General features: G+C 42.9%; 1 protein-coding gene across 1 annotated transcript in view; it reads right to left on the bottom strand.

Annotated features, from left to right (window-relative positions):
• The window catches only part of ADAMTSL1 (ADAMTS like 1), a 591,693-nt gene that overhangs the window by 110,097 nt on the left and 462,831 nt on the right, over window positions 1-18,765 (bottom strand). The window contains exon 15 of the mRNA XM_044427603.1: window positions 8,960-9,261. Coding sequence (XP_044283538.1) covers window positions 8,960-9,261 — 302 coding nt within the window. The remainder of the gene's footprint in view (window positions 1-8,959; window positions 9,262-18,765) is intronic.

Raw genomic sequence — 18,765 nt, 5'->3', positions numbered from 1 at the left:
AAGACAGCGACCTGTTTAACCCCAGCCGAGAATATGGGTTGTCAACAAATCACGGGCTGTCATTACATGCACAGCCCCTGCACTGTGGTTTAATTATGGGTTATTAACCACAGGGATAACATGACTTCACGACTAACAACAACCACAGGGATGTGTGAAGGATCTGTTTGGGGGTAGCCATTCATTGAATTGCCTGGACATTTGCCAGGGATCCGTTCCTGCACAATCACTGCACAAGCAGTGTCCCTCTTTTGAAGCAGCATTTGTGGTGTGTTTAATGTGGCACATGATGCAGAAGGAGGTTGCAATTGTGTAGCCTTTATTCCATGAGTGTTTGTGGATTTCCACTTGGCTTGGCTAAGCATGAAAGGAAGCCTGTGAATGCTAGAAGGTCAGATCCCACAGAGCTCCATCACAAATCTAGCTAACCACAGACTACCCAGAGTTCATAACCTAATAACAAACCTTGGGCTCTCTTCCTGGCTTGTTAGTGGGTAACAACCCATAATTAAGAACATAATGCAGGGTTCACATGTAACATCAACCACAGTTCAATGACAACCAATACTCTGGATTATTGTTACATGTAAACCAGAATGGGAAGCAATCTGAGTATGCTCCTTTTTTAGGCAGGAAGGGAAGTGGTGGACAAAAAGTACTACCCCAATTGAGGGGAAAAAATAACACTGGCAAATGGACATTGTCCAAGCCTCTTCAAAAGGGGTAGCTCTGAACATTCTATTATAAAGAGCTGGACCTTATGCAGAGCTCCTGCAATGGCACACATGCCTGTGAAAATTTCCATTCTGTGAAGGTGGCTGGCTCTTTATGAGTAAACAAGCTACTTTTCCTAAAGGGATACTTTCAAACTTTGAAATACTGCGGTTTTTAATTTGGTGAACAATTAGAAATAATGAATGAATGAATGATCATCCCACTGAAAGAAGAAAAGAAGTAATACCCAATATTTATTTGGAAGAGAGAAGAAAATTGTGTCAAGAAAATGTACACATCATGTTCCCAGCATGCCAGGGCTTGGTAAGTCTACATCGAGTCTCTTAGCCCTTTGACCAACTTGGGTAATAGAAACACAGTTATAAAAACTGTGTGACAATCACCGTCCTGAGGGCTGTAGCTCAGTGGTATGGCACATCCTTTACACCCCAGGATGCATCTCCAGGTAAGGTTTGGAACAATTAGTCTGGGATTGCTGGACAACCGCAGCCAGTCAGTGTAGGCAATGCAGTGCTTGATCAGCCAACAGCATTGCTTTGTTTTTTTCTTTTCACATGAAAATCCATACATATTTTCATGCATATTTTTCCAAGTGCATCATCAATTGTATACATTTAACTTTCATAGAGTCATGTATATTGTATGCATTTTTCAAAGTCATGTATTTTCATGTAATTTTTCAAACACATGCCTGCTGTTAAATACATATTTGGTGATCCATGAAGATTAGAAATGGGCTTTGTGTCTCAATCTGTATTCGGTCCAGAAGGTGTAAAACCTGCTCAAACCAAAATAAGTTTCTCATGAATCCCTGCTAGAAAGTGACAGGAGGAGGTAGACAAAGAAAGGAGTGACTGACTGTGAACGGGCAGCTGTATGTTTCCATCACACAACAATGGCTTCTTAATGCAACCCAACATTAAGCAGCATGATGGTGACTTGCACCTTTGGGATTTTAGGATTGTATCTTGTCTTTTCCAACATGACAATTTCACTTCAAGACTTGGGGCCTGCATTTTCCTTTTTCTTCTAACTTGTTCATCCCATTTTCCTTTTGAGTCCTATCTTTTAGATTTCACTGATTGTTTATAAGTTGCTTGGGGAGACGATAGCTGGAGTCCAAGATTTTTCTTTTTAAAAACTTTAAAATAGTAAACAATGTAAAAGATACTCAAAACTGGACACAAAAGGCTTGTTTCTTCATTTTTCAGAGTGTTTAAGACTCACATTTTAAAAGTTATTGCTCAGAATTTTAACGTAATGAAGCTGGGTTTGTTTTCTTTTGAAAATGCTTTAAGTTTATAGCTGGGAAATTAAAATGCTACATGGTGCAAGGGTAGGACATGATATGAACATAAGTAGCTTTCAGTTCACTTTCAATATACCATCAAATGGGATTTGCAATGTTTATATCCACCAGAATAGCATAATTGTTACATGATACTTGATGACAGCAGTAGAAGACGTAGCCACTGAATGAAGACTAAATTACTAACTAGTTCCGTCTGGCCACTATTCCTTTGAGGGTGAAAGGCTACTTCTGTAACTATCACATTTCATCTCCTGAGAGTAAAAATAAAATAAAATTAACTTGATCTATCATACAACTGTGGAAACAAAAAGATTATTGGGCAGCTATTTATTTCGCTTTAATTTGCCTAACCGGAAATAGTTTTAAAAGCATTTTACATGACAGCCATTTTGCAAACCATCAAATGACACTGAACCAATCAAACAAAGTGTTTCTACTCCAACTACGTATCTGTGGGTGAAATAAATATAGAACAAGATGGGCCTTTCAAGCCCAAGTGCACAATGGCAGCGCAGCATGATTCTCGCCTGTCACTGTTTCAGAGCTCAAGCACTGCATGGCAATCTCACTCATAAAATGGTGATCAGTACTTTTTATCAGCCACTATACTGCAATGCAGCATAGAAAGACGGTGCGGATCAGGTCCCTCGACCACATTGTGTATGGATGTCCATCAAACAGAAGTACATGAAAGGTACAAGGTTCTTTTTGACATCTTTCAGTCTTGTACAAGTCTCCTTTGGGGAAAGAGATGATGTTTTCTTACCAAACAACATATGCTAGAAACAGGACACCTTCTTATAATATGAACTATAGTACTAACAGCCAAGGCAACAACTCCGTATTGCAATTGTTTTTCTTTTCCAGAATTTGGAACTAGATATATGTACTGAGAGAATGGACCCCCCGCCCTGCACTTTTCATAACAGCCCTCGGGCCCTCCAAAAATGTTACATAGCATCAGGCATGCTGCTGAATGGTGAAAGCTGTGCATGGGAAGATGCCTCTACAACAATTTGGAAGAAGGATCATCTACAAAGAAAGCCTTTCCTGCTGAGGAATGCAGAACCTGGACCCAGTCTCCAAAGATCTTCTCCTGATCCTCTGAAGATTTTGTGACAAATGGGTTTTTCTCTTGTGCTGCAGTTACTCCTACCATATGAAATGCTAACAAGACATCACTCTTCTACTTTTGCAGGGCAAATCATAGATAAATTAAAGGCATTTTTTGAATTGCAACATTTCTAAGGAGCACAATTTCCATAAATGATTAAAAGAAAATGATGGAGCAGACTCAAATGGATTGGACATTATGTGCATCCAACAAATCCCTCAATAGGCATCAGCTGTGATTTTCCTTAACTTTTAGCCTAAGTGCTAAGCTTATTAGCTATAGGCAATCATTTACCTAGTTATTTCTGCCACATGTTATTCTCCCCTCCCCCTCTGCACTCAGATCCAAGCTAATGTCATTGGGTAGAAAAAACTATCAAAACCAGCTGAGTCTCCAGTAAATTCAGTAAGGAAATACAGATGCAAGAGCCCCGTGTTTGGGATCCATGTGTCTCTGCTTACAAAGCAGAAGTCAGGCAATGTAAAATTATTGACACCTGATGCTTCCTGCCCAAGCCTTGCTCTTTAAAAACATGATTCTTTGGCCCAAATGTAAGTGGTCAGCAGGAAATGTAAACAACCAGACTACTGCATTAGTCATATGAAAGACCCCAGCTGTGAATTTTGATACCTTCTACATCTAAAATGGCATTACATCTGGAATTTATTTTCGATGCATCTCCTACAGAGACACTCTTTCTTTTCAAAGAGGGAAAACCAAAGATGGAGGGCCAGTTCTCATATTACAGCTGCCATGTGTACTGGCAACTTCACACTGGGGCCATAATGCACAAAAGCTGCTTAACGCATGGGTTATCCACATTGTGCATGGAATTCCACCCTATTACTAACCACGCCAGGAATGTGTGGTGCAACCAAATGAAGCCATTACCATGCAGAAGTATTTCTAGCAGCTTCTAACTGGCCACCATAATGTGGTAGCTTACCCATAGTCCATGTTACCATTTGTTTTGCAGGTCAAAGCAGCTGCACATACTCTGATACAGGAAAAAGAGAGAGAATGGCAACAACAGCAACAGTATTAGACGCCCTGTGAACATTTGAGTCCTCCACTAAGCAGGGGGTTGGACCCAATGGCTTTCTAGGCCCTTCCAACTCTATGATTATGATTCTATGAATTACCCTTCATCATGTGACTTTGCAATCCTCTGTCTCATGTGCTCTCTATGAACATATGAGTGTCATGTTGCATAAAGAAGCCAAACTTGGGTTTGTTAAAGTTCCTCAAATTCCTCTTCAAAGCTCATTCCATCTTGTATCCATAACAGATTGTGATGGGATGGGGTTCCACCAAAATTCATGCACATCTTCCTAAATGCATGCACCATTTTGCACATCTTTGAAATATATGGTTCTTCTCCCATTGATAAAAGTGTGTTCATCCACATTTTTCAAAACTACAAATGTTGCTGAGCATATTCTTTTGGTCCACGAATCATACTGCAAGCTCACAAACATACGCAAGACTTTGATCACAGGTTGCATCATCTATGTATGGTCTGGAAGGTGTGAAGTGTGTGACTTGCTCAAAACTTAAATGAAAGTATACTTCAAACATCCCTACATGCATACAGTACAACCCTTATATATACATCTGATAGTCATGGGTGAATATTAAAAAAATATGTGAGTCACTCGTTAGCACAGTGAGAGTTATGGTGCAATGGTTCAGAGAAGCAGGGAGACCTCTTCAGATCATATCCTCTGCTATGAGTTCACTAGATGATCTTAGAAAAACTACTCTTTCAGCCCTCTCCCAAACAATGTATAATACAAGAATAATAATACTGGTTTATTTTACAGAGTGCTTATGACTTCATGCATGTGAAATATTTTAGCACACAAGAAAAGTTCCAGGTATGTATTATTATTTTGAAGGGGGTCTTTTAAACACACACACGGTATTACATATATGCATTACAATGACAATTTCTGTCATTGTATAGGCACTTAGTCAATCTACTGAGAAACAGCAGAAGTTTCAAAAGGAAAATCTGCCATCGGAATGAAGATGGGAAGGAGAAGCAATGGCTGATCTCCATTTCCAAGAATATGTGGGAAATACCAATCTGCCTCTTGTCTTTGGGGAAATGCTGGCTGGAGCCAGGGGTCAGACTAGATGGCCCAGGTAGATGGCCCAGGAGACCCCTTCTGACTCTCTCTGATTCTATGTATTAAGAAAGCTGCACAGATGGGGATTCGGTAGAGGCAGTCTGGGTGAAACTTAGGGGTTTTGACAGGGAAAGAGACCTGACAGTGGGGGTATGTTATCGCCCTCCAGGTCAACTTGAGACCCTGGATGAGGTCCTGACAGACCAGATTCTAAGGATATCTCAGGGGAGAGACACAGTAATTACGGGAGATTTCAGTCTCCCGGATATTACTTGGGAGACTCACTTGGCGGTGACAGACAGGTCACGTCGCTTCCTAGAAGCTATAGAGGGAGGGTTTTTCACACAGAGGGTCCGAGAGGTGACTAGGGGAGGAAACATCCTTGACTTGGTCTTGACCAATAGGGAGGAGCTGATAGATGAAGTACAGATTAGGGAGCTCTAGATGCGAGTGATCACTCCATCCTTTGCTTTGAGATCAGGGGACTGGGGACGTGCAGCAGGTCGAGCACTAGAAGCTGGGACTTCAAGAGGGCCAGCTTTGGCCAACTGAAGGCCAGACTGGGGAAAGTCTCCTGGGATAGGTTACTGGAAGGTAAGCGAGTTGAGGAGGGGTGGACAGCACTCAAAAGGGAGGTTTTGGAGGCGCAAGCCTCAACGATACCTCTAGTCAGTAAGGTGGGGAGGTGGAGGAGAGTGCCACCATGGATGCGAAAGGAGGTGGTTAGAGGGATTAGACGAAAGAGGAACCTCTGTAGGAAATGGGTACTCAGGGAAATAGACAAAAGGGTATACCGGGAGGAGGAGGCCTGTTGCAGAAGGATTCTTTGCAAGGCTAAGGCTGATTATGAGCTGAGACTTGCCAAGAATATCAAGAGCAACAAAAAGGGCTTCTTTCAGCATGTAAATAGGAAGAGGGAGACAAGTGGTGGGACCACTAAATAAGGAGGAAGGAGATCCAGTGACTGAGGGAACAGGCACAGATGCTAAATGACTATTTTGCCTCTGTGTTCTCCCTAAAGCAGGACGGGGGATATCCGCATAGGAGATTAGATGACGCTGGGGACTTAGGGGCACAGATTAGATTCACCCCCCTTGAAGTCGAGGGGCTCCTCAGGGCATTGGACATTACAAAGGCGCCAGGCCCTGATGGGTTACACCTGAGAGTACTTAGAGAGTTGGCAGGGGTTCTCTCACGCCCACTGGCCTCCATTTTTGAGGCCTCGTGGAGAACGGGTGAAGTTCCAGAGGACTAGAGGGTGGCATCAGTGGTCCCAATTTTCAAAAAGGGTAGTAGAAAGGACATGGGGAATTATAGACCGGTTAGCCTTACGTCCATTGCAGGAAAAACAATGGAAAGGCTCATAATAGAGAGAGATCTAGAGATGCTAGATAGGGAAGGGAGGCTGACAGCCACACAACACGGCTTCCGCAAAAACAGGTCCTGCCAGACAAATCTTGTGGAATTCTATGACAAGGTTTCGAGATGGCTAGATGGAGGGGATGCAGTGGATGTGGTATACCTGGATTTCAGCAAGGCCTTTGACAAAGTGCCCCATGATAGCCTGGTGGAGAAACTGAGGAGTTTTGGGATACACCAAAGCACTGTCCGGTGGATTAGGGCATGGCTGACTGACCGAAAGCAGAAGGTAACCATTAGCGGGGAATCATCGGGATGGCGGCCAGTGACAAGCGGGGTCCCCCAGGGCTCTGTCCTGGGGCCAATCCTGTTTAAGCTTTTCATTAACAACATGGAAGAAGGGGTGAACAGTCTGCTGATCAAATTCGCAGACAACACTAAAACTGGAGCAGTGGCCAGAACTGAGGAGCAGGTACTCCAGATCCAAAAGGATCTGGACAGACTATGGAAGTGGGCAGGAGACAACAGGATGGCGTTCAATGTGGATAAGTGCAAGGTCTTGCACTTGGGGCATAGGAATAGCTGTCATAAGTACAGGTTAGGTGACACGTGGCTGGAGAACAGCACTTGTGAAAGGGACCTCGGGGTGCTGGTTGACTGCAGGCTAAACATGAGTCAGCAGTGAGATGCGGTGGTCAAGAGGGCGAACGCCACCCTTGGTTGCATAGCCAGAAGTGTGGCTTCTAGATCAAGAGAGGTATTACTACCACTCTACACGACTCTAGTGTGCCCGCAACTGGAGTATTGTGCTCAGTTTTGGGCCCTTCATTACAGAAAGGATATAGCCAGGTTGGAGTCAGTGCAGTGTAGGGCCACAAGGTTGGCGGCTGGTTTGCAGGGGATGCCGTATGAGGCGAGACTGAGGGAACTGGGTTTCTTCAGACTGGAGAAGAGGAGACTCAGAGGGGATATGTTGGCGACATACAGGTATGTGAGGGGATGTCACATGGAGATGGGTAGAGACCTGTTCTCCCCTGCAAAGGAAGGCAGGAGGCGCTCCAACGGAGCAAAGCTCAGGGAGCCAAGGTTCCATTTGGATGCCAGGAAGCACTTCCTGACAGGACCCTGAGGGTGTGGAATGGGCTTCCCCGGGAGGTCGTTGAGGCCCCATCGGTGCGGGTGTTCAAGGATAGGCTGGACGTCCACATGGTGGGCATGTCGTGAGCGGAGCCGGCTGGTGCCGGAGGTTAGACTAGATGGCCTGGGAGGCCCCTTCTGACTCGCTCTGTTTCTATGTTTCTAAAGAGGTGGTGCACTAGCTCAATATGTCAATTGGAGACAAACTCTGAATACCACCGAGTATCTGGAGGGGATGCAACCTTCAGGGCAGAAGTCTCCCTTCCTGTGGGAGAAAATCTTCCACTGGTTCTAGTCCTACCCCTAATTCATTCAGAGTGCAACTCTCCGTTTGAGACAGGAACTATCTAAACTACAGACATCATGGCCACAACATCTCATCAAATGGGTTTCTTTTTGTACTAGTTAGTCTGATGAGGAGTTCCCAAGAAAGCTGGCAATCATTTGTGGAATGTTAATTGATCCTGATGCACACATTGCCCAATTGTGGATTTTTCAAGGACCAGCATGAAATCAGACATTTTGGCTCTTGTCTGACACTTGACTACAATTTTCTTCTGCCTTAAAGCTTTCAAATTCCTAATATTTACTGCCATACTGTGCCATTCAACATGTCTGAATGCAACAGAATATGTGCAGAACAGAAGGAAAACATTCAGGTGTGTGCTATGCACATGTATTACATGTCCAAGCAACTGTGCAGCTTTGACTACTCCCCACCTCCAGAAAAAAAATGTTTGGATGCCCATGCATATATTACACTGAGACAGAAGACCCAAAGAGAACCTGGACAAGTATTTCCATGATGACAATTTCTGAAGCAGCTAATACAGTGGGCATTGTGCAAGCTAAAAACAGAACAAGTCTTGCTATCTACAAAAACAAAATTAAAAAAAAACTAAGATGGAAGGAAAAAGAAAAATTAGAACGAACAAACAAAGCAGTTGGAAATTGCAAGCTTGTTACCATTGGTTAGATGCTATAGTTAGTCAAAATTAGGTCCTACTGAAAAACAGTAAGTCAAGGTATTTACTACTTAAGTCCAGTTGCTTTCAATGGGAACAGAGTGGGGCTAACTAAGTCTTGGTCTAGCCTAATGATTTTGCTGTCCCTGTAGCTTGAGGAAAACAGAAAAGCAAGAGAAAGAAGCGGAAAGCAAATGAAACTCACCTCCTCCGCAAGACTCAGAGCATTCTGTGAAGCCCTCATATTCCCAGTCATAGAGTTCATCAAAGTCCTGTGAGCCACCATAGAGAAGATCGATCTCTTCAGGACTATATTCACCGGTGTCCCCATTGCAAGGTCCACCATAACAAGCTCGTTCAGATGCTGGCTTTGGCCCTTCACATTCATCGATGGGCAAATCAGCCACAGACTGGGAGAAGGACAGCAGCACTTGGCATTTCACCAAACGCACTTGGATGCCAACCCCGCAGGTCACACTGCAGGCAGACCAGGCCTCAGGAATGAACCTACGGTGATGAAGAGAGTGAGAAGGAAAGCAAAAATAAGATTCATCTCTCCAAGGTTCCTGAGCCTCGCTGACTGCAGTGTCACAATGGCTAAGGTGCTTTCATGACTGACAGACAGACATTTGAAACATACATTGTCACAGACTCCCCGATTACTCAAAAGTCTGAACATGGGGCATTTGTACCTTCCACCCTTGACACACGGGGCAGATGTTATGTTTTAGAACAGTAAGTGTTCAACATGCATGCAAATCAGCAGACAGACTGCTACACAAAACTAGGTAGCTCACCATTTTCATGAGATGAATGAGCTTTTTATTATGTTTGTTTTGTGACATGCAAGCCATCACTTGATGTAGAAGTGACTCTGGTTAGCAACCAAACATCACAGTAGCAGAAGTGATGGGACATCCTCTCCCTCCCCTCCAACCTGTAGCCCTCCACAGCACCCAACACTCTTGCTCCAGAGGCTTCCCCAGAGTTTATTTTGAGCGTATTGCTGTGAGGGGAATTTCCCCCTTTCAGTGCCACTGATGGAACTGCAGAAAAGCAGTGCTGAATCCAACTTCATATCTTTGCCACTGTCACTAACATGGAAGCTGTATCTATACCTTCCACAGTGCAGGGAAATGGGCTAGCTGCCCTTAAACAAAGCACGGCCTTGTAATTCTGTTTTCCTGTGGATTCTGCTTATGTGCATTTGCCTAGACATGACTGTAACATGTAATTCTGGGCAAAAATGACTCTACTGTTAAAATGCTGTTAAAAGAATATATAGCACACTCTGTTAAACAGAAGTACACACACACACAAACACACACACAAACCACATGCTCACAGTAAGAGCAAAAAGTGAAATGTATCGCTCGTAAGGAACCTCTTCCAGGGGATGAAAATTGCTGCATAAACTATAATGTACTCATTATTAATCACTTCACTGTGCTCAGTAATTCATAACTAAAATGCAGGAAATAACATTAGGAAGTTCTATTTTTCTGCTTCCTAAACAGATATTTTGCATTTTGAGTTATGAGCATAGAAGGTTGGGTTTATGCGTGGTAATAACTTTCTTCAAAGACGTGAAGGGAACCCATGGAGCTGAAAGCAATAAAACATACCAGGTTGCCATTAGAAAGTCAGCATTTACTAACAACAACCACGTTTTAAAGTTTGGTGAAAGTGCTGCTTTGGCCAGTTTCAGAAAGCAGAAATGTACTATATAATTACGAGCTTGTGGGCATCAAATGTTACCATTCACTTATTGTTCATTACTTTTTTTGCAGTACAAATATGCTGCCATCTTATTAATCTATATGCAATGAGGATCATTTTGCTAATCAGAGGTACAGATAAATAGAAGTGTTTACACTATAATGGATTTTCCTCTGGATTTAGATCACCTAAAGGATTAGTTCAGGGTGGTTAATAAAATTCAGATTACATACTCTTACCATGCATTAACATAGTAAGGAGCTTGGTATGTAAATATTAACCAGATCTGGTGGAACTTCTATACACCTGAGTACCAGATGCTGCGAACAAGTAAGGAATGCCCATACACCCTGCTTGTGAGCTCCTTGAGGCATCAGAAGCAGAATATGTGCTCAAGGTAATCTTGTCAAGCATTCTGTTTTCAGACGCCTCCAGCAGCTCACAGGCAAGACATGAACACAATGCTGTTCCAAGCACCAGGTATTCCAGTCTACAACACCTGACTGTATGGGAGTTCCTTCTGCCGTGGTCCACAGCAGACCTATTCTCTATAAACCCAGTTAACCCCATCCAGACTAGTGGCTGTTGCTGTACTCTGGAGGGACAAATACTGTGACAGCTGAGCATCATCTGCTAGATTTCCCCGTTACTGTCTGAAGCACCTCAGTTTCACTGGATCAATCAAAGTTCTAGCGATATCCAGTGGAGCAGGTCTGTTAGTCTGCTGCCACAAGAAGTTCTGTTGCACCTTGAACTAAAGACTAATAAATATATTATGGCATAAGCCAGCCTTCCCTAATCTAATGCCCTCCAGAGGTTTTTTTTAAATTTTATTAAGATTTTTAAACTAACACTAAAGACATCAATCATCAAATACATCAGACGTACTGGGTCAGCCCCCTACTCATATTTTTTAACATTCCATAGTCACATTCAAATCCATTTACAATAACGTAAAAACATCTTTAAATCTAAGCCAAGTCCCGTTTCTCTAGCCAATAATAAAAAAAATCCCAAGTTTGATAGAAGTGCCCTCCAGAGGTTTTAGACTACAACTCCCAATGGTCAAGGATGCTGGGAGATACAGTCCAAAACATCTTGAGAGCAACAGGTTGAAAAAAATTGGCATAAGCTTTCATGGACTACAGTCCATTTTCTTGGATGCTCATGAGAAAAAATATTATGTTTATTAGTTCTTTCCACAATTTTTGTAATTTTATACATCTTTTTTTTTTTGGCTGGCCTCTATCACCATACATTTCTTTCCACCTTCATGATGACTGAAAAATGCACATTTTTATGAAGAATTAAATTAAAACCAGACTGCCTCTATCTCACAAGTTGCTATATTTGTAATTATGTATTTAAAATTCTTCTTGTAAGGGCAGAACCCTTACATGTACACCAGCAATAGCATGTTTATGTAGGGCAACTGTGGTGCTGTGGTTAAGGGTATGGGACTGGAATTCAGGTAATCTGGGTTCTAGTCTACATGCCGCTCTCAAGCTCATTGGGTGACCTTGGACCAGTCACAGACTCTCAGCCCAACCTACTTCAAAGGGTTGTTGTAAGGATGAGATGGAGAAGGGGAAAGAAAAGAATATGTAAGCAATCTTGAGTTCCTTCAAAGGAAAAAAGGCAGGACACAAAGATAGCAAACAAACAAACTAGGGTCAGCAGGCGTATTTGCAAATTTAAGAAATTATCCTGGGCACCACTGCACAACTGCTACAATGAGAGGCATGGCTAGTTACAAGGGACAAGAGCTTGCACAAAAGTTCAGGGCAGATGTAGAAGTGTTAGGGCACCTCAATGGTTGCCCGAAATGGAATCTGGGAGCGCGTTGTCCATGAGCACCACATCATCTGAATTCCTAAATTGCTTATTAATTCTGGGAAAGCTGCTTGGATGAAGACATGAAACGTGCAGTCTACATGGTTCATTGGCCACTTTTTTCTTTTTTGCACCCACTATTAAAACAGCAAGTTTTCTACCTGAGTGTTGGGATAGCTGTGAAACTGGTTGCTGTTGGTGCTGCAAATGATGCATTCGGAGGAGCTGATCTGTGTGTTGTGGCTCAAATCCCACCTCTACCTTGGACAGGTGCCTTCTCCTTTGCCATGCCTTCTATGACAGCCATTTTGTGGTGGTGCTCAGGACAGTTTCTCAAATTGCCAAATGTGCTCACAGCCCTAAAAAGTTGCCTATTGAGGCCTAGAAGAGTGACTGCCTTATGACCTTGACTGTGAAATGGAATTAGCATGCACTTATCTATGGATCATGGCTAATCCAAGAATAATTACAGCTAGCAAGCTATTGAAACATCTTTTACAAAGCACAAACAATGTGGTTAGTTAATATATATATATTAAAATTCTCTAGCTGCAAAGTAAGAGGCAACATGAGCTTTCTTTTTGATGTGATGTTTTGCCCAATTGTTTTATAAACTCGTTCCCCTTCAGACAGAAATGATTGAATTCTTTTAAGTTTTAAAAATTAGCATGCATCAGATTCAGCATTGGAGGTTAACAGTACAGCTCCTCCAATAAAGATAATCTCATTTGTATTAACCACCTCCAACATAATGCACTCTGCTATTTTAAGCAGCACGTATTTGTGAGAATGCCCACAAGGACTTGGAACAATCATACGCACTCATCTTTTACATTCTCTAGAGCAAAGCAAGGTGGTGCACACTCGAAGCTTCATCAGAACAGTGACAAGGGGAATAGATAAGACAAAAGAAAAGAGCACAAAATTTGATCCAATGCCTTATCAGCAGAGGCCATGACCATAGAAAGTATACATCTGAACACCCTCCAGATGTTTTGGACTGCAACTTCTATCATCCCTAGACAACAATGGCTGTGCTGACTGGGGTGATGGGTGCTGTAACTAAGTACATCTGAGGGATATTAAATTGAGGAAGGCAGCAAGAAAAGTAGGGGCAGAAATAATTTGTAGCTAATAAATATGTGAGAGCTGTGTACTAATGGTCTTTCAAAATTTTCCACACTATTTGTGGGTGAAGAAACAGGGGAGTATGTCATCACATTTTTCCATGTGGAGTAGAAGTTTTCCTAACAAACCCCAACCCTTGATCCAGCAATTTATCCCATCTCTAAGGACAAAAGACAACAACCTGGCACACTTCCAAAAGTATCCAGACGTGTCCTTTTGAGTATCATCCAGCAGGATTCTTCCTACACCACACTGGTTACAAGTTACTCTTTTCTTAGTTTATCTTCATGGTAGCTTACTTATCACCACCTGCAGCACTATGTAGGAGTTGTTCTACTAGCCATAGGTAAAGAATTGGCTCTCTCAAGGGAGCACAGACTTAACACCACCTTAATGATTTCTAGGTGACTACAATCCACTCTCCTTTCCATTGTTGCGTGTGAGCTTGACTCAAATGGAAGCATGCTAGGAATTTCCTTTTGTTTCTTACGGAACCAGTCTCATCACTTAGCTGATGCCATCTGGTATCCAGATATTACTGTTGCCCTCAACCTTTTTGTTTTCCTTTTACAGCTCGCACCAGGTTACTTACGACAAAACGTAAAAAGCCTGATACCATGTTAACATATAAAAGTGTTATTCAAGTGCTAACAAAGTGAAATCTTTTACACACCTCCCTGCTATAAACTCTACAAATCAGTGAAAACAAATAGGACTCATGTTTTTCCAGTCATGAAAGCTCTGCTTCCAGTTCCAGGTTGTGTAATGAGCTATTAAATCAGGCTCCGATGAGGAAGTGGAACATAAGGATATCCAAGGTATGAATGGTCTCTTTCCCACGCCGTATGTTCCAAACATCAATGTGATAATGTGTCAAGAAACAAGCCATCAGGAAACTGTTTTTGGACATTTTTTACTCACTGATGTTTCTACTCTTTGCAGATATTCTTATGATGTCTATACTTGAACTTGAGGGTAGTATCTCACGAGCATCAATCCTAACCGAAATGCTTGATCTAAGGCCATCAGTGATATATCTCTTTCTCATGCTTGCATTCTATTTCCATGGTCAATGGAAGATCAAATGTGATATATGAATTAAATCCAAGGCCCTGCTAGTGGAATCCACTAGCGCCATGGAACCTTCTCCCGCTTGCTCCCCGCCCCCCTCCCGCAGCCCTCTGCACCACCTGAAAATCTTCTGAGGAGGGCTTTCCAGCCCTCCAGTGTAGGTTTTGAGAGCACACAGGGAAGCTGCAGGAAGGAAGGAGAGAGGGAATTATTACACAGGAATGATCACCATCCCAGCTTTGCTGATCTAAGCTGTTCAGTCGGCAGAACGAACCACTCAGTTTAGTTCTGTGTAACAATGCTGTTGCGATGAGATTTCAGGGACTATGGAGATTGGGGTGACCCATGCAGCCCTCTAAAGAACGGCCAGCGGCAACTGTTCCAGCCATCAGAAGCCTTTTAGAGGAGGGGTGCCCTACCTTTTTTTGCTTCGGAGGGCTGCATGGGGGTATGTTGGGGCCCAGGCAGGTATATGCACACATATAGCCTATTTGTTACTAGTCTGAACATTTTTTCCACTGAACAAAGCACAGCTCAGTTCCTTCCATGTCCACTCAGATGTAGCACTCAGTGCAACAGTTCTGAGGCATACAAAGGGAAGTAATCCAATTTGGGGTCATGTGAAATTTCTCCAGCTGTGAAAACCCTGTTCTCACCTCCTGTCAGTGGCTGGAGAAAAGATTGATTTAAGGTTATTTAAATTCACAAATTAAAGATCGAACATTTAAATACCCTGTTCTTTAAAATACCTTTCAAAAAGAATCTGGACAGCAATCGCAGTGGGATGGTGTAATGTGGTGTCCTGCAACAGCAGCGGGTTGGACTCAATGGCCTTCATGACCCCTTCCAACTCTATGATTCTATGATTTTGAAGGTGTTTAAAGAGCAAATATTTAAACCTGAGATGGCATTAAATGGCTCTTGTCTCCAATCACTAATCAGAAATATGAACGGGGTTTTCACAGCCTAGAGCTGAACAAAACCTACTTCTTATCCCCCAGTGATTCCAGTATGTATTGCTGTCCCAAGTGCTGTTAGTGGGAGACATTTTCCTGCAGTCTAGCTGGCGGTAGTGTGGGGATCTCACAACCTGCAGCCATGCACTGCTTGTGGTCTGTGAAATGCAGTTGTGTACCCCTATTTTAGCATAACTGTGTTCAATTTTCCTCAAAATGGAACACCTTGACCAGAGAAATGGGCATTCTAGTTAGAAAGCAAGATAAAATGTCACTGTACCTAACTTGCACACCTCCTAACATAATGCAACTCTAGTTGGGAGTGATACATCCACACAGGGGTGCCCGTAGGATTTTCAGGGCTAGTATATATTACTAGCGTACCGTCTTCCATGTCACCTGCAACAGGTTGTCAAAACTCCATGTCAGAGAAAGCAAAACTTTCTAATGGAATTGAGCATAAGAAAGAAGTTTGCAGATGAAAATAGTGGGACCAAACTGATCACCCATGTCTGAGAAGACAATTCAGCTCTAAATAAGTTCTGCTAAAATTAGTTTATTTCCCCAAATTTAGGAAGACCACCCCAATTCACTTTTCACAAACATGTACATCCAAACCAATATCTGTTCAATTAATGATCTATTCATTTCTCATCTGCCAGCAAGTCGCTACCTCCAATTTCTTTCTGTCCCAAAGGATTGTCAACCATGCACACATTTGGAGTTTACTCTAATAGTGAGAATAAATCAACACCAAAAGCACAAGCTTGCTAACCCCGATAAAATATATTTACAAATGACAACATATAAAACAGGAGCATCTGTAACGCATCAAATTCCCATCAATTAATTGCATTCATTCCATCACCGCATCATTACACCCCCATAAATTAAATTAAAAGTAAATAGGGTGCATAGTTCCCGCCAGATGGGGTGTGTATGACTGACTGTGAGATGACATCGCCAGCAGGTGGTCTATTTTTCTTCTCCCACCCTTCCCACTTCCTTGGCTAAGGAACAGCCAGCCCTGCTGCAGCTGGCAGCTTCCTGTCCTTGAAGCCCCATGTGCAATTTTAAAGCAGCTCAAAGGCCCCTGGGAAGGAAAGGAAAGGACATCATTTCCAGGGGTCTGCTCTTCATGGAGTGCACAGTGTGCAGCAGCTATGGAGCTTTTGCTTTTCTAAAATTTATTGCAGGTGTGCAGGAGGAATGGGAACAGTGTCTCTTTTGATCAGAGAACACTGGGAGAGCAGGTTTATCCTCATCCCCCAGCTGCAAAGAGACGCAAACCATCCTCCTGCTATGAGATTTTCTCCCTCTCTCTTTGCATACATGCACACACAGCAGGGATGTAGTTTAGCTAGCCAACCAGCTAGCCAGATCAACAGCTCGCCAAGACTTCAGGATCAGCAGGCAACAGCTGGCAGGAGACCACCATTTTCTGCCCCTCTCAAAAAAGGAAAGGAAAAGAGAAAAGAGAAAAAAGAGAAAAGTGATTTTCTTTGTAGACATTCTGTGTCACTCCTCTTCCCAGGCAATGAAGTGGGGAAATAAAGAGCCACTGCTGTTGCTTGCCGCACTATATATACCTGCCTAAGGTAAATATAGTCTTCCTTCTACCCTGAAACTGCTCTGAAAATTTCCATGCTATGAATTGGTGAAATACCAGCCCTAATTTACCACTTCCTGAATTAATCAAGGTAATCGCAAAATTTATAGTCAAACATAGAACCATTATATTGAAATCATAAAAATACAACTTAACAAAATACTTAAGTTGTGGCATTCCACGCTACATTATTCCCCATGGTACAAATGAAAAAAACTCTGCAAAGCAGACAGGTATATTGAGGAAGGACGCTTGCTTATCTGTAACTGTGGCTTCTCTAAACTCCACATGTGGGTTCCTGTACAAAATAGCTGTCTGGCACATTTTACAGCTCATCCGAGTTTAGTGGGAGTCCTGCCCGTCCCTCTGTACATGACCTGGGTGTGCCTCCTACCTGCCTCTCTGTTCAAAGCATGCTGCTGCAGAGGAGTTAAAGAAGGTGAGGCATCACAGTGTGGAGAAGGGTGTGCTGCACGAGTTCCCATAGGACCACTTGCAGAACCACAGTGACAGGTAAGCAATCTGTCCCTTCTGATCCTTGTGATTCATGCATACGGGTGACTGAAAAGCAGTAGGCTTACCAGAGATGTTGCTGCAACAATGCAGAGACAGCTCTTCTGCTAAAAGCTGCCTCTGTATGAGATCTGATGCTAAATTAGGAATACTTGGTAAGGAGACTGTTGACTCCCAAGAAGCAGCCCTGCATTGCTGTGGGAATGGTATGCTCTGAAGGAAAGTTGTGGAGGATTCTGCAGTCCTCAGTAAATGACCCTGAGCTTGTACAAGGGTCAGAAATCATGTAATTTGGTAAGCAAGAGGTAGAGGAGACAAGATCCAAAATATCAATTTTTGGGTAGAGAATGAAAGATGAACAGGCAAAGGGGAAGTTCTGGACAGTGATGTTCTGTATAAATAAAATGAAAGGGCTCGTCTAACATCTAAGGAAGAGAAGCTGACCTCTGATGGGGAGGTAGACCAAGGGTGGAAAGATAGTGCTGTGCCAAACATTTTTGCCACATGTTTTTGACCATCCTCAAGCAGTTTGATAAAAAAGAAACTATTTTGGAAATAAATTCAACGATGAATAACGTTTCTAAAAAATTCTAACTTAGGAATTGCAGTTAGGTTTCTTGGGCTTGAGGCTGAGGAATATGCTGTTCTTTACTGTGCGATCATCATCAGTAGCTTCTTCAGCTCCCCACACTCCAATTAAAGCCCCACAGGAAGCCCTAATTAAGTAATTCCCCTCACAGGGCTCCCCACCACCATCCCGGAAGCTGAATAGCAATTCAGAGAAGTATAATAGAAGGGAAACACACATGCAGTTCCTTCAGTCAGGCTGCAGTGATTGGAGAAGCTTTAAAAAATCACAGAAATTTTGAGCACCCTGAGAACCAGACAGAACAATGGAAGCCTCTTTCATGTGGCAAGAACCTTTCAGGAAATCAGAAGATAGATTTAGGCAGAACACTAGGCCCAGCTTACCACTGAGCTGGCAACAAGGCTGCCTCCCTCCTGCCTGCACTGTGGCAGATGCAAAATGGGGGTCAGCCTGCCCAGTACACTTGAAGCTTGCATTGGCAGCAAGCGAACAAGCCGCTTATGGAAAAGAAAAGAAACAGAATGACAACCCTGCCCAACGGAAAGCTCTACTGTGAGGAACTGTGGAGAATTTTGCTTCTCCTCCCTGAAGTT

The sequence above is a fragment of the Varanus komodoensis genome, unplaced genomic scaffold (assembly GCF_004798865.1).
Source record: "Varanus komodoensis strain SLA01 unplaced genomic scaffold, ASM479886v1 scaffold19, whole genome shotgun sequence".
NCBI lineage: Eukaryota > Metazoa > Chordata > Lepidosauria > Squamata > Varanidae > Varanus > Varanus komodoensis.
Note: the sequence above shows the minus strand (reverse complement) of the source record. Positions and strands in the feature narration are given on the sequence as shown.